Source organism: Podarcis liolepis (assembly GCF_965112155.1).
Source record: "Podarcis liolepis genome assembly, chromosome: 1".
NCBI classification, from domain to species: Eukaryota; Metazoa; Chordata; class Lepidosauria; order Squamata; family Lacertidae; genus Podarcis; species Podarcis liolepis.
Genome location: NC_139554.1, coordinates 83,565,465 through 83,578,944, shown reverse-complemented (window position 1 = coordinate 83,578,944; position 13,480 = coordinate 83,565,465). Strand labels below are relative to the sequence as shown.

At 47.9% G+C, this 13,480-nt stretch overlaps 1 protein-coding gene across 4 annotated transcripts in view; it reads left to right on the top strand.

The window, feature by feature from the left end:
• CLCF1 (cardiotrophin like cytokine factor 1) overlaps positions 1-4,361 on the top strand; it is a 51,704-nt gene extending 47,343 nt beyond the window's left edge. For 3 of the 4 annotated variants that reach the window (XM_083462484.1, XM_083462485.1, XM_083462483.1), the window contains exon 3: positions 2,289-4,361. In XM_083462484.1, the coding sequence (XP_083318610.1) occupies positions 2,289-2,771 (483 nt within the window). In that variant the 3' untranslated portion in view covers positions 2,772-4,361. The remainder of the gene's footprint in view (positions 1-2,288) is intronic. The other variant, XR_014516426.1, reaches the window with a different exon arrangement.
• Positions 4,362-13,480: the final 9,119 nt, after the last annotated feature.

Below are 13,480 nucleotides of genomic sequence, written 5' to 3'. Positions count from 1 at the left end.
GAAAGTCCAGTGGCATCTCTAGCTGGGACCATAGACAACCACTGTCTAGGCCAGACCTACAGCAAGGGTGGTGTGAATTTCAGCAGCTCTGTGCAAATATATGATTTGTGGCTGAGTGCAATTCCTGGGAATTCTCTGCTTTCTATTCTTTTAAAACAACAGCAACAACAAAACCCCAAGTTTCTAGCCCATACAGCTTCAAAGATAAGCTTGAATATATGTGTGTGTGTGTGTGTGTGTGTGTGTGTGTGTGTGTACAACGCCTGATAAAATCTTAGAAAACTAAGAGATTCCCATAGTCACTTTTTGATCCTTCTCAAGAGTAGATGAAACAGAAGGAATGGTAAAAAGCAAACAATCCGCCACCCCATAATTTCTACAGGACCCTGGCCTTAGTGTTTCCTGGCATAATTTTTTAATAACCTTGAAACATAATTTTGGTATGTACCCATCTTAAAATTTAATAGAGAGCAAAACTCTAGGGTCCAGAAGAGAGCATTCAGGCAGAATCCTTTTGAGCACTGCTGCCGTTGCTGCCCAGATTTCAGTTGCATTGTATTCCCTGCTCCTTGCTCCCACACAACACCTTCAGCAAAGCTTACCTTGTGGCTCACTTTTAGCAGTTCTGTACTGATGCTCAGGGAAGCCTCAGGGAAGAGACCCTTCCTTCCTTTGCCCATAGAAACAACTTGTTTGTAAGAAAAGCTTGACTGCAGCCTGCATTTTGAAGTCTTGTCTTTTACAATTTGTGTTTTTACTATTGGCGGGACTTCTCTCTCTCTCTCTCTCTCTCTCTCTCTCTCTCTCTCTCTCTCTCTTATTGATGTGAGCTGCTTTCAGAGACCATCATTGTCTGAAAAGCAGGATAAGAACATAATAAACAAATGAATGGAGGCTCAGAAGCAAAACAAACAAAAAAGCACCCAAATTAAAAGAACCCCAAATATCATTTTGAAATCTTTTTGAGGTTCCCTGGTGGGATGGGGTGGGTGTGAGGATAGAATTCATTCCTTTTGAGCACTTAAGGACAACAGCATGGCTACAGGCGGTGCACATGCTGGCCCAAGGTCCTTGGCTTCCCTGAGGGCCACTGCCTGCATTAAGCCCCACAAGAAAAGGCAAAATGGGAAAGGCAAGCCTGTGTGCTGAAGGCCCACACAAACCCTCTTTAGATTCTTCAGTAGCGCGTCTCCCAGTTAGCTTCCCATCTGGCTGCCTCACGCCATCTTCTTTGCCTATTATTATTTACTTATTGCATTTAAATTCTGCCTTTCCTCACAGGAGCGCAAGGCGGCATGCATAGTTCACCACTTCCCTGTTTCATCCTCCCAACAACCCTGTGTGGTAGGTTCAGCTGAGAGTGAGTGACTGGCCCCAAGGTCACCCAAGGAGCTTCCTGGCTGAGTCAGGAGTTGAACCTTGGTCTCCCAGGTCCCAGCCCAATGCTCTCATCACTACACCACACCGGCTGTCTAAAAGAAAAGAAAAAACCCACTTCCTTTCTTTGATCTTAAAGTCCAGGCCCTTTAAGTATTAGAGTAGTCACCCTTCAGCTTTCCTCCCCCTGCCCCCCCCCCGCTGGTCTCATGGCGTTGGCCACGTCCCAGCCTGCCCTGTGAGTTGGTTTCTGCTGGCGTGTTGTTTGGGGAGAACCCGTCCCTACTTGCCCCCGGGCGACACAGAGGAAATTAATTTGTCTCCTGAGCTTGTCAGATTGTTCACACAGCCGCCGGCTTTGACACACCTCCCTTCCGCTCTGTGCTTCACCCCACCCGCTCACCCCGCTGCCTGGGCAATCCTGCTGCCCCTCAGGGCACCAATGCTGGCAGAGGGGGGTGGGGCGGGGAATCCCAGGAACGCAGCTTAGCAGGGCAAGCGGGTGTGAATAAATGTGTGTGTGTGCGTGTGTGTACCAGAATATTCAGGGCAAAGCAGGGATCTCTCACTAAGTGCCTATCTGACCGTGCTGCAGTCGCAATATGTCACTGGGTAAAAAGGAGATAATCAGCATGTCAGTGAATCCCATAATATTTGCATGCACCGGGCACACATACACAATGCAGCTGTTCAGGCTAATAAAGGATGTCAGTGTGCGCTCATGCCTGGTGTTGTTGTGCATATCGCTAAGGAATTAAAATTGCTTGCTCTCATACTGCCATACCTCACCGCCTCACTGAGTGGGAGCAGGAGGAAGAGCTTGTGGAAAGGATGAGTGGAATGGTATGTGCAACTGTGCTACTCCCGTATAATAAGCATGTCTAACCACCCGGTTGTCTTTCCACCCTCAGCTCAGCTACCTGGGGCCACCTTTCAATGAGCCGGACTTTGATCCTCCCCGGCTAATCGGGGCAGAGGCTGTGCCCAGCGCCACCGTGGACTTTCAGGAATGGCACAGCCTGAATGACAATGCCCGGCTGGCAGCCAACTATCAGGCCTACAGCCACCTGCTGTGCTACCTGAGCACCATGGATGGGAAATCCCCAGTCGCCATGCCCACCCTGCGCCACAGCCTCGCACACTTCCGCGCCAGCCTGCAAGGGCTGCTGGGCTCCATCGCCGGCATCATGGCTTCCCTGGGCTACCAGCTTCCGCCCACGCCGACGGATGGTACGCCTCCGCTCCGCAGCCAGTTCCTGCGCAAGATGGACGACTTTTGGCTGCTCAAGGAGCTGCAGACCTGGCTGTGGCGCTCGGCCAAGGACTTCAACAGGCTGCGCAAGAGGGTGCCCCCTTCTGCTGTTATGCTGCACCTCGAGAGCAGGGGCTTCTGAGCCCTGCCCTTCACCAGCCTCTCTGCCTTCACCTTGTCCACTGACGTCATACCTGCCCCTCAAGGCCAAGGGCTTTCCAGAGCCCCCCCCCCATCCACAGCCTGCCTGCCCCTCTCCACCTCCAACCCACCTCCAACCTGACTCCTGCTGCCACACCTTCATGGTGCTGCACTGCTCTCTATTATGAAGCCGTGCCTCTAGGTGAGCAAACCCACACCTATCTGTTTCTTCCTTCCCTTCCTTCCTCCGCCTTCTTAGTGGCCTGCCTTTCTCTTGTTCTTCCCAGAGGGGGCCATTAATTTTCCAGGATCAGAGGAAAGCCCTGCTCCCTCCCACCCCAGTGATGAGCAATAAAGCCCTGGCTGCAGGGCAGCGAACATCTGGCAGCCTCCACCTCTGGCACTCTGCTCTCCTTAAATGGAGCTCCCCCAGAGCCTGGGTTCCTGCTTGTGTGCTCTCTCTCTCTCTTTCTCATAGAGGATTGTGCCAATTAGGTGCTTACAAAGGGGGTTTACTTCCCACAAACCTGCCTCTGATCAAACCCGCTGGCTCAAGATGATGCCCAGCTCTGGCCTTCCTTTCGGGCCATGAACTCTGCAGCAGGGGTGGGGAACCCTCCTGAAGCTGGGGTCACCTCCCCACCTGGTTAATTCTTCCAGGCGCCAAAAGCAAATCAGACAGAGCCAGAGCTTGCAGCAGGTGGAGATACCTTATGCTCTCTTGCACCCCCCAACACACACATGTGCACAGACATGCAGAGAACTTCCCTCTCTGCAGTCTCATCTCTATCCACCAGCTGCTCAGAAGATTGGGTGGCAGATGAGTGGCGGGCTGCAAAGGGGGCTGCCCTACACATGCCCCCTTTCTCAGACACATGCATGCACATTGCGTTGCTAACACGCACAACCTCCCCTCCCTGCAGTCTCCTCCTGACTGAGGAACAGGTGAGCAGCAAGGAAGAGAGCAGTGTCCCAGGCCTGCTCCCTTGATTCCTGATCAGCTAGGCAGCAGGTGGGGTGGGAAGATTGCAGGCTGGCAGTTCCCTACCCCTGCTCTAGAGGCAACCTCACCCCGCAAGGGCAAAATGGGACTCTGAATAGGCGTTGCAATGAGGCATGAAGCATAAGGGATACGGTTTAATGCAGGCACTGGCGAGCTTTCAGCCTTTTTCTCTCTCTTTTGCAGTGGTCAACTCAAGAGGCTCCCTTATCATTCATCAAAGCCAAAAGCTGCAGCAGAGTTGCCCACGACAGGGACATCTTCCTAGCCAGCCCCAGCAGTGGTCTCCGCCTGCCTGTACCTCTCCCTCCCCACTGTGGCAGGCGGGCCTAGTGAGGCTGTGCGGTTTACTGTCACCAGCAAAGGACAAGGGGAGGAGTTTCCCATAGGTGGCCCAGTCCATAGGTCTCTCTCTCTCCCCTCCCCTCCCCTCTCCTCTCCTCTCCTTCTGCCCCCCCTCCCCACTGTCAGGTTGTGTTATTCTCAGTTTGTCTGTATTAATATTTATTTATTTTCAGATGTTATTTATTAGATTGTATTTATTGCAGAATTTCTATTCTTGTATTAACAAATAAAAGGCTTTCTCCAGGAGCTATGCTGGCCTTATTTGTTTCTCTGCAGAACATGCTCTGGGCAGATCTTCTTTTATACGCAGTAAACAAACTTTGTGTGTGCATTCAAGTACCTGCATTCAACTGACCTGCCAATAAGGTGTGGGTTTTGTACCCAGTGCCCCCAGTTGTAGGACTACAATTCCCATCATTCATTGGACTTGTGAGCTGGGGACTAATGGGAGCTGGAGTCCAACAACCTCCAGAGAGCCACAGGTTTCCCACCCCGTCACAAGAAGGCCGGAGTCATGAAACACACAGTGTGCCATCTCCTTTAAGCCAAATAAATCCGAGGTTACTCACTTTGCCCCCAAAAGCGATGATGCAGATGGGAGAAGCTCAACTTACAGGATTATTGTATTGGCCCCAGAACCTATCCATCTCCTTCCCCTCCCATTTTATGTCCTAAAATAAATGCAAAGGAGAATACGAGCTCCAGCACAAAGACAGTGGAAGCTGTGGCCTGGATTTGTGGGTACATTGCGGTGTTTTTTTAAAAAAAAACACCTGTGGGCTCCACACCCCAAAATGGCTGCCATGGGATAGTGACTAATGATAAAACTCTCTTTTTGTGGATCCCTTCCCCCTGTACACATATTCTGCACACCATCCACCCATTTATAAGCATTCACCAAATTCATCCCAACACACACATTCCTCCTTTTGCCTACATCCCAGGCCCCATCTGCTCCCTTTTTTTACTCCCCTGAGGCTCCACCCACCCTTCATCCATCGCTTCGGCTTACCCCTTTATTGCCTTCCCATGGCTTCTTTTTTCACCCCCAACATCCCCACCTCTTTTCGGTCTGCCCTCCCCTTGCTACCTTTCCTTCCTCAGGACATGGACACACAGACACACTTCACCGCCACCATCACAGGCCCTTATCTTTCTTCCTCCAACCAATCCAAAGGCCACCTGCCCTCTAAGCAGAACAGAAGTGGGCAGGTGCGACAAAAACCTAGCAAGGAGCCACAAGCAGCTGGAGCAGCAACACAGGGACACAATTTTAATTCTATTTTGGATGTGTGTTAATCTTGGGGGGTGGGGAGCAGAGCAGGTGGCCTAGCAAGTGCCACAACAGCCCTCTCGGGTCCCATGGGCATCACGTTGCTGACTCCAGAACCACAGCGATGGGGGAAAGTTCACCTCCTAATTTGAACCACAGTAGTAGCTTTCCATCCATTGCAGTACAACCAGGATATCCTGTCTCTGTGCATAAGAGTTGTTGGCCAGCTATCCTTGTAGAATCAGTCTTGGCCATTTCCAGCTGAGCAAACGAGGCAAGAGCGAACCTTAATGTCCACCTCTGTTTTTGGGTGGGATTCAATGACGTGCCAGCAAATTCAGGCGGTGCAATTACGGTTTATTGAGAAGTCATGGCAGCAAGCTGGCTTCCTCAAATGATCAGACTTTTTGTGATAAGGAAAACTACAGGAAAATGCACTGGAAAGTATTGGAGAACAGTTGCTTTGACATAACTTTGCCTGTGTACATGCTATACATTTAAAGCACATTGTTAATTCATTAAATTTGTATACTGTATCTGTAGATCTTAGGATGGTTCACAACATAAAATTACAATATAAAAAACACACAACATACATCATGAAAATAGGAACAAAAAACAAATAATCTCCCCCTCCCACAACACATTTATAAGGGCATCAGATGTCAATTAGCCAAAGGCCTGGTTGAAGAGGAACATTTTCACCTGGCTCCTAAAGGTGTATAAACACTCTCAGACTTTGCATTCATCATCTGAGGCCCTTCTTTGTGTGCCTCCTCCAACGTGAGGGTAGCAACACGAGAACGGGCCTTTCCTGTAGTGTCTCCCCATTTATGGAATGCTTTCCTCAGAGAGGTTCGCCTGGCGCCTTCATTATATATATTTTAGGCGCCAGGTGAAAACATTCCTCTTCAACCAGGCCTTTGATTGTTTAATATTCCACAGCCTTTTAAAAGTATCTGTGGGAACAAAACAATTTTATTTTTGTTTAAATTATTTACTTGTTTTTTTATCTAGTATTTTATTCTTTGAACTGCCCTGAGATCTTGTGATGAAGGGTGGCAAACGGATTAAATGAATGAATGAATGAATGAATGAATGAATAATATAATTAAGGAGCCAGCTGAAACTCCCTGGGGAGAGCATTCCACAAACAGAGAACCAGTGCAGAAAAGGTGTTGCCACTCTCTGGACCTCTCATGGAGAAGCACATGAAGATGAGACAAGAATCGTGGGAATTGTAGGTTGCTAAGGGTGCTGGGAATTATAGCTCTGTGCTGGGTATATGACAGTTCCCAGGATTCTTGGGGGAAAGCTTTTTGCTCTAAATGTGTGGTGTGTCTGCAGCTATCACCAGGCCTCCCAGAAAACAAATCAGATTGAATGTTCAAAAAGAGATAAGTGAAAGACACCAAAGATAATCCAAGGCTCTTTGCAGCACACAATTAATTCTGAACCTGGGGCCTCCACAAGAGACAGGAAGAGCAAAAACCAACAACAGCACGAGAAGAGTTGGTGGAAGAAGACTGGAGGAAATTTAAAATGTATTTGCAGAAATATTGAAAATTTTTTGAATGTTGAGGACATTGAAATGAATTGCAGGGGTTTTAGCAACAAGGTAAAATGCAAGATTGGATTAATAAATAGATAGACTAACAGGACATGAATTTGCTGAACCAATTTTTAAAAGGGATACAAAAATGGGAGACGTGAGGGAGTCAGGAAAATAAGTTAATCAAAGAGGAGAAATTAAGAAAGAGGGATTTTTTGTCTTTTTATATGTGTGTTCTTTTTTCTTTTCTTTTTTGTGTTTAATGTTTGTATTTCTATATCTGTATTTTATAATTTTGTATCTTTTTTTGTCTTTTCTATAACTCTTTTATTGTCAAAACCTAATAAAATATTATTTATTATGCTGTCAGATTGTGATGGAGAGGAATATGCATTGCAGAAGGAAATGGGATGACGGCAAAGAGGAACAGGCAGGAGATGATGGCTCCCTTTGCCTGATTCACCATAACTTCTTTTGAATGCAGCCTGGCTACCTAACTCTACACAGGGACCAAAGGTGAAAGCAGCTTATGCTCTCAGCCCATTTCTGCTGGAGTCCATAAACAGAGAAAGAGACAGTCTCAGCAGCTGACAAAAAACCCCAGAAGAACCAACAACCAGGGTGGACTGCAGATTCCAGCTCCCAGCTCCATCCTTCTTGGTCTCCTACTCCAGTGTTTCCCAACCGGTGTGCCGCGGCACACTACTGTGCCGTGAGACACCGGCTGGTGTGCCGTGGGAGGGAGGCGGGCGAGTCGGGCGGCGAGAGGCGGCGGCGAGGATCCGCGTTGAGCCGGGGGCGGCTCCGCGGTGGTGGTGCCGAGCGGCGGGGCAGCTCGCGCAAAAGGGAGGAGCGCGAGACAGCGGAGGAGGAGGAGGCCGGCATGTCCGGGCAGCAGCAGCAACAGCAGCAGCAGCAACTCCCGGCGACGGCTCCTCCTCCGCCCGCTATCGCCGCCGCCGCCTCAGCTGCCCTCGCTCTGCTGCCTCCTCCCACCCCGGCAAGGGGGAGGGAAAAAACGTTCACTTTTGTGCGTCCCCCCCCCCCCGCGTGACGCTGCGCGCTGACGTCACGGGGCGGGGCTTTAATGGTGGTGTGCCGCGAGATTTTTTTCCGGTAAGCAGGTGTGCCGTTGCCCAAAAACGTTTGGGAAACACTGTCCTACTCAGCCGTCGTAGATCTTACTCCCATCTCTGAGCCAGGAATACAACAGAAAGATTCTTGCTCCAAGCCCCCCCCCCCCGCCTGCTGTCACTAGCAGGGCCTCCCACGCCTCACCTCTTAAAATGTGCCGCACAATACAGACTGTGAGAAGCCAGCCATAGCCCCCGGAGATAGATAACTTGAGGGTCTCAGCATCCAGGTTGGCTGCTTGGCCCCTTTCCAGCTGTGGTGAGATCACTACAGCATTCAACAAGGAGAGAACAGAGCCCAACCTTCTGGCTCGTCCCCTGTCTACCTCCCACTCTCTCCATCCATCACATGCATTGCTTGTGACAGTCAAAGGAGCTGGGCTATAGCGCCTCTGCTCCTCTTGTGCAACTCTCCAGATGATTTTCATTGCATCTCCCTCTTTAAGGCTGCTGCATGACAACAAACCTGCTCCAGTCCTCCTTCCAGATTTCCTCCCTGGGGTAGTTATGCACAAGTCTTCCTTATCACCTGCTTCTTGGTGCAGGAACTTTTTTTGTGGCAGCTGCCTTCTTGAGTTAAGAATTCACTTCCCCTTGGATGGTTTTCTTGTTAGCTCTACACCTTGGGTCGGGGCAGATATAAAGTTATCCAGATCTACAATCCCTCTCTTCCTCTCCCCCTCCCCAAACACCTACTCTAGTTTCTCATTCTGTACTACAAGGCTCTGCTCCCACCAAGAATCCCATCCCTAAAAGTTAACCACCCCAACTTCTTCACTTCCAAGAGGTTTCTTCAGAAACCCTTTTGAGGTGGGAGGCCTCATGGTCTACTTTGTTTCTAGCTGCTTTGATCAGGACTGTTATAGCCAGAAAGGTGCAATGATAGAAGAGGGGGAAACCTAAGGGAACATTGAGGATCTGTTTACATTCTTGCTTAACTCCTCACACAGTGCCCTCCCTGAAATATACCCGGAGTCGAGTGTGAATTTCATGCTCTTTATTAAGCTCATAGTAGCAATGAATGAAACTTTCCCCAAAAGGTCTAGATGTATATACATTATTTACACAATGGGCCCCACATGATTGGCTAATTCCGGGCTGCTCCTGTAGGCCAATCAGGTTGCCGATTCACTTCATCCAAGAGCCTGATTGGCTGCTCCTGCAGGCCAATCAGGTCGCTGATTCACTTCCACCTGGAGCTGGATTGGGTGGCTCCTGCGGACCAATCAGACTGCTGCATTCTGGATCCTATTGATCTAGGATTCAGCTCAAGTACATAACACTCCCCCTTGGTAATTTTTGTAGCCGCTTTCACACGACGTTAGCCACAACCCATACTGATCCTGTAGTTTCTTGACAAATAGTGCTTGGCATTGAGTCAAGGTACTGGGATACACTAATAAAACAGCCGAACCCTACTTTGATGGGAACCAACCTGTGATGTTCAAATCTGGTTCCTGAATGCTACCACTGTCAGTGAGCAAGTTCGTTCAATCCAATATTAAAGCAAGACAGTTGGTGCTCTATAAGACATATTGTTACAGCTGGAATATGTGCTCTAAAATGAAGGGCAAACTGGGCTGGATAAGGCAAGATGAGGCAACCCCCTTGAGTGGCAGGATCAATAAGAGCAGCAGACCCCAATGTAGATCTTTATTCCCCCCTGTTCCTGATTTAGATCTTGACTCACCCCTTCTTCCAGTGGGGATGGGGGTGCCATTTTGCGGTTTGCCTCAGATGTCAAAATGTTTTTGGGGTGCACGGGGCAACCTGTTTATAGAGAGCATTTAAAGGAGATGCTACACCTAATGAATATGTACAAATGAAAATGATGCATCCCTGCCGGGCAAAATTTGCGTCCGCTAAGAGGATTTAAGCCCTGGGCCATAGCAAATGGGCCAAGAGAGCCTGAGGGACATCAGTGGGTGTTGAGAATGGTCTTTGCCAGTCTTCCCTGAAACCAATGGATTGCATTCTTCTTTTTCTGAGTCAAGAGCTAAGGATGTGGATTTTGGTTCATAAAAGCAGGTCAGGCCTCCACCGTAGCTCCATAAAATGAAGCCCATAGCTGGAGCTGAGCCTAGTAAAATACATTAGTCATTGCATAGCGTAAGGATAAAAGGAAGGCTGGAGAAAGGCTGAGGGTAAAGGGGGAGAGAGGGCTAGAGAGGCTGCATTGATCCCTGTCCTACTTGTTCAGGTCTCCTTTCTCCCAGACCCCGCTTGCTCCTTGTGGGGTAGGGGGGCAGCCTGATGATTCATGCCCTAGTGGATTCCTAACTCCCAGGGGTGAGTCTGGGGCAGCATCTGGGGTCAGCATCTCCTGCTTTGCCTTTGTCTCCTGGAGTTTCTTGTCCTGGAAAGAAACTGACTCAGTCTTGATTCCCAGCAGGGGACAAAGCCTCAACGAAGGAGGCCAGGAAACAACCTTGAGCTAACCACAGCCACCCCTTGCCCACAATCGTCTGCCCTGGACTTGTCCACTAGCCAGGCAGGCTGTAATGCTAACCAAAGGCCTGGTCAATGGCAGTCTCCACGGCAGCTGTACTAACCACAGGCATTTTTATATGGCTGTAGTGGCAGCCCCCTTATCCTCCATTTTCAGTGCTTTGTGGGAAACATATTGGGCTCTGGGGAGGGCATTATTCAGGAACCTATGTTTGATCAAAGACTCTTTGGAGTCAACCCAGCATTGTTTTGCCCCTGTGGGTAAAGGAGCGACTAGACAGAGTGGCAGGGCAAGTAGCAACTTTAGGAGGACTTCAACTGGGAAAATTGCATTGGATGGATGGATAGCTCAGTTGGGAGAGCATTAGACTCTTAATCTCAGAGGCATGGGTTCAAAGCCCACTCTATGTATGTTAGGGTGGAGGGGAACCCACTTTCCTCCACTGCTGCAGAACCTGGCAGCCGTGCAGCAGCAATGGCCTTTCAAAAAACCCATGGGATGTCCAATTGTACATTTCCTATTGTGTCATCTATCTAGATGTGACCTCAGGAAGTGCGGGGAGATATGGACGTAGGCTGAGATAAATTGTGTGCTGAGCTGCACCATGAATGGGGCTGAAGTGTACCATCCTATCAAGGCAGAAGTAGGGAATCTCCAAACAGTATTTAGTTCCGCTTTCATCCTGCAAAGCCTGGTCTATTGGGGCAAATGGAGCGCTGCACCACCAGCCTCAGCCTGCCCCCAGCTAGTTCCCAGCTGCCTGCCTGCCTTCTTGCAACCTGTCGAGAGGTGGTGGCACCTTAGTTTCAGCATTGCCATTGTTGAATTCAGCATGGAGAAGGATGGGGACAAATCTAGAAGCAGTTGGTTTTGCCTCTGGGGGATCAGAGCTCCTTGTTTTCAGGGGCAGCACATTCCGTTTCACTGCCTGAGGCGAAATGCGAACATGCCACCCCCCTCACCTCCTCACTTGAGTTGCATAGCGGCACATTCTAGCAAGATCTCATAAACGCTGTGAGCTCTCATGAGATTTTGGCAAGATCTTAGTTTTATAGCTAACTGTACCTGCCCATGTCGGAGCTGGAAAATTAATGTTCAGATTATACATTCGCCTCATTGATGTATTAGAATGAGCTGGATATTAAGGTGATTATTGTGATGGTGATATAAAGATGGGTACTAGTTGCATCATGGGAAAGCTGACTACTAATTCCCCTTTAAAAAAAAATAGAGCAGGAATGGCTAACCTGTCACCCTTCAGATATTCCTGGACCCTAAATCCCATTACCCTTGACCATTGGCCATGCTGACTGGGGTTGATAGGAGCTGAAAATCAACAGCATCTGCCTTGAGTATAGGACCTAGACATTGATATTTATTTTCAAAGCAGATATGACAAGCAAAATAACCAGTGTCCTTACCCATGTTAGCAGCCCTAAGAATCAGATATTTACCGTACTTTTTAACAGTGGGGATTTTAGAGCTCATCTCTCCATTAAGTAGGAGATTTGCCCTAGATTTATTATGAAAACCCTAAGGTATAGCTGTAATCTGAGCTTTACAGTTTCCCTCCTCATGTTGGTTGATGAAGACAAATTAAACAGCTAGCTTCTAGTTTTTAATATTTTTCATGGCCCGCTTAAATAGAAACTGGCTGTGGCATTTTATGGGGGCAAAAGCGACACCTGGTGGCCAGAAGCGCACTTCATTAATCCTTTGAGTCTATGAAAATGTTTTCGCCACATCACACATCACATCAATCGCTAGATGTCCACAACAGTTATTTCCCCACTTATTTTGATGCGTTTGTTGATTCACAAGGGTGTGCAAAAACTGGTCCCTTAAATCCATGGCAAGTTGGATAAAACTATGTTTTTTGTGTTGCTGAATTAATAGTTTATTTTTAAAAATGTTAAATCCTTTATAATCCTGGGGTGATCTAGCACAAGAGTCCCGTGTGCATGTTGTCTGGTTATGATTGCCACAGTCTAACTTGGCAAATAATGGATGGCTGGCCCAACCATTTATCATATAATGGGAGGCAAATCAAGGATACCACCACCACTTGCAATTGTGGGTATCTAAGCACCATCATTTATTTTATTAATAAATATGGCATTGAAAACAGTTCACTTATGGTTATCATAGGCCCCTCTTTATCCTACACTGTGGAATGGAGATTACAAACTAACACTATGTGCTCTAGTTCCACAAAACACTTTTATTGCTTTGTTTGGGGGGCGGACAGGCTTTCCATCATTTTTTTCTTCTTTCCAGAAATATTTTTTCTCAATCATATTTTGAAACGGAAGGCACCATTGAACCTGTTGTAGAACATAAGGAAAACCTTTCCCCATAATAACTTTCCTATAAAACTTATAAAATGCAATTAATGTCTGCTCATAGATCTCTACGATGCGTATGGTAAAACACCTCAAGTTGGGTTTTTTTGTTGTTGAAGATTTGACAGACCTTCCTGAAAACAAGGAAGGGTTTGAATTTTATTTTTTTCTGCTTTCCCAATACATACTGAGGGAGCCTGGCCCCCTTCTTGATTTTTTTGGGGGGGAAGGAGGTCCCTCAGCCCCCCCCTTTGGATGGCACCCCTGGAAGGTGAAAAAGCTTAATTTTATATGGTTGTTTTAAAAAATGGAACAATACCCCTTCATTTGCTGATCATTCTGCTGAGACAAGAGCAGATCAAGCTGGATTTTCCTTCCTGGTTTAACCAATATGCAGCGTAGACAAAAGCAGAGATAGTGAGGAAGCAGCCAGGTGACTGTTTTTCCATGTAGGGAACATTATTATACAAAAGAGTCTTGTATTTGATTGATTGATAGATTTCATTTAAATCCCATCTTCCAATGAGGAGCACAAGGTGGCAAACATGGCTCTCCTTCTCCCCTTTTTATCCTCACAACCACACTGTGAGGTAGATCAGGCTGAGAGAAAGTGACT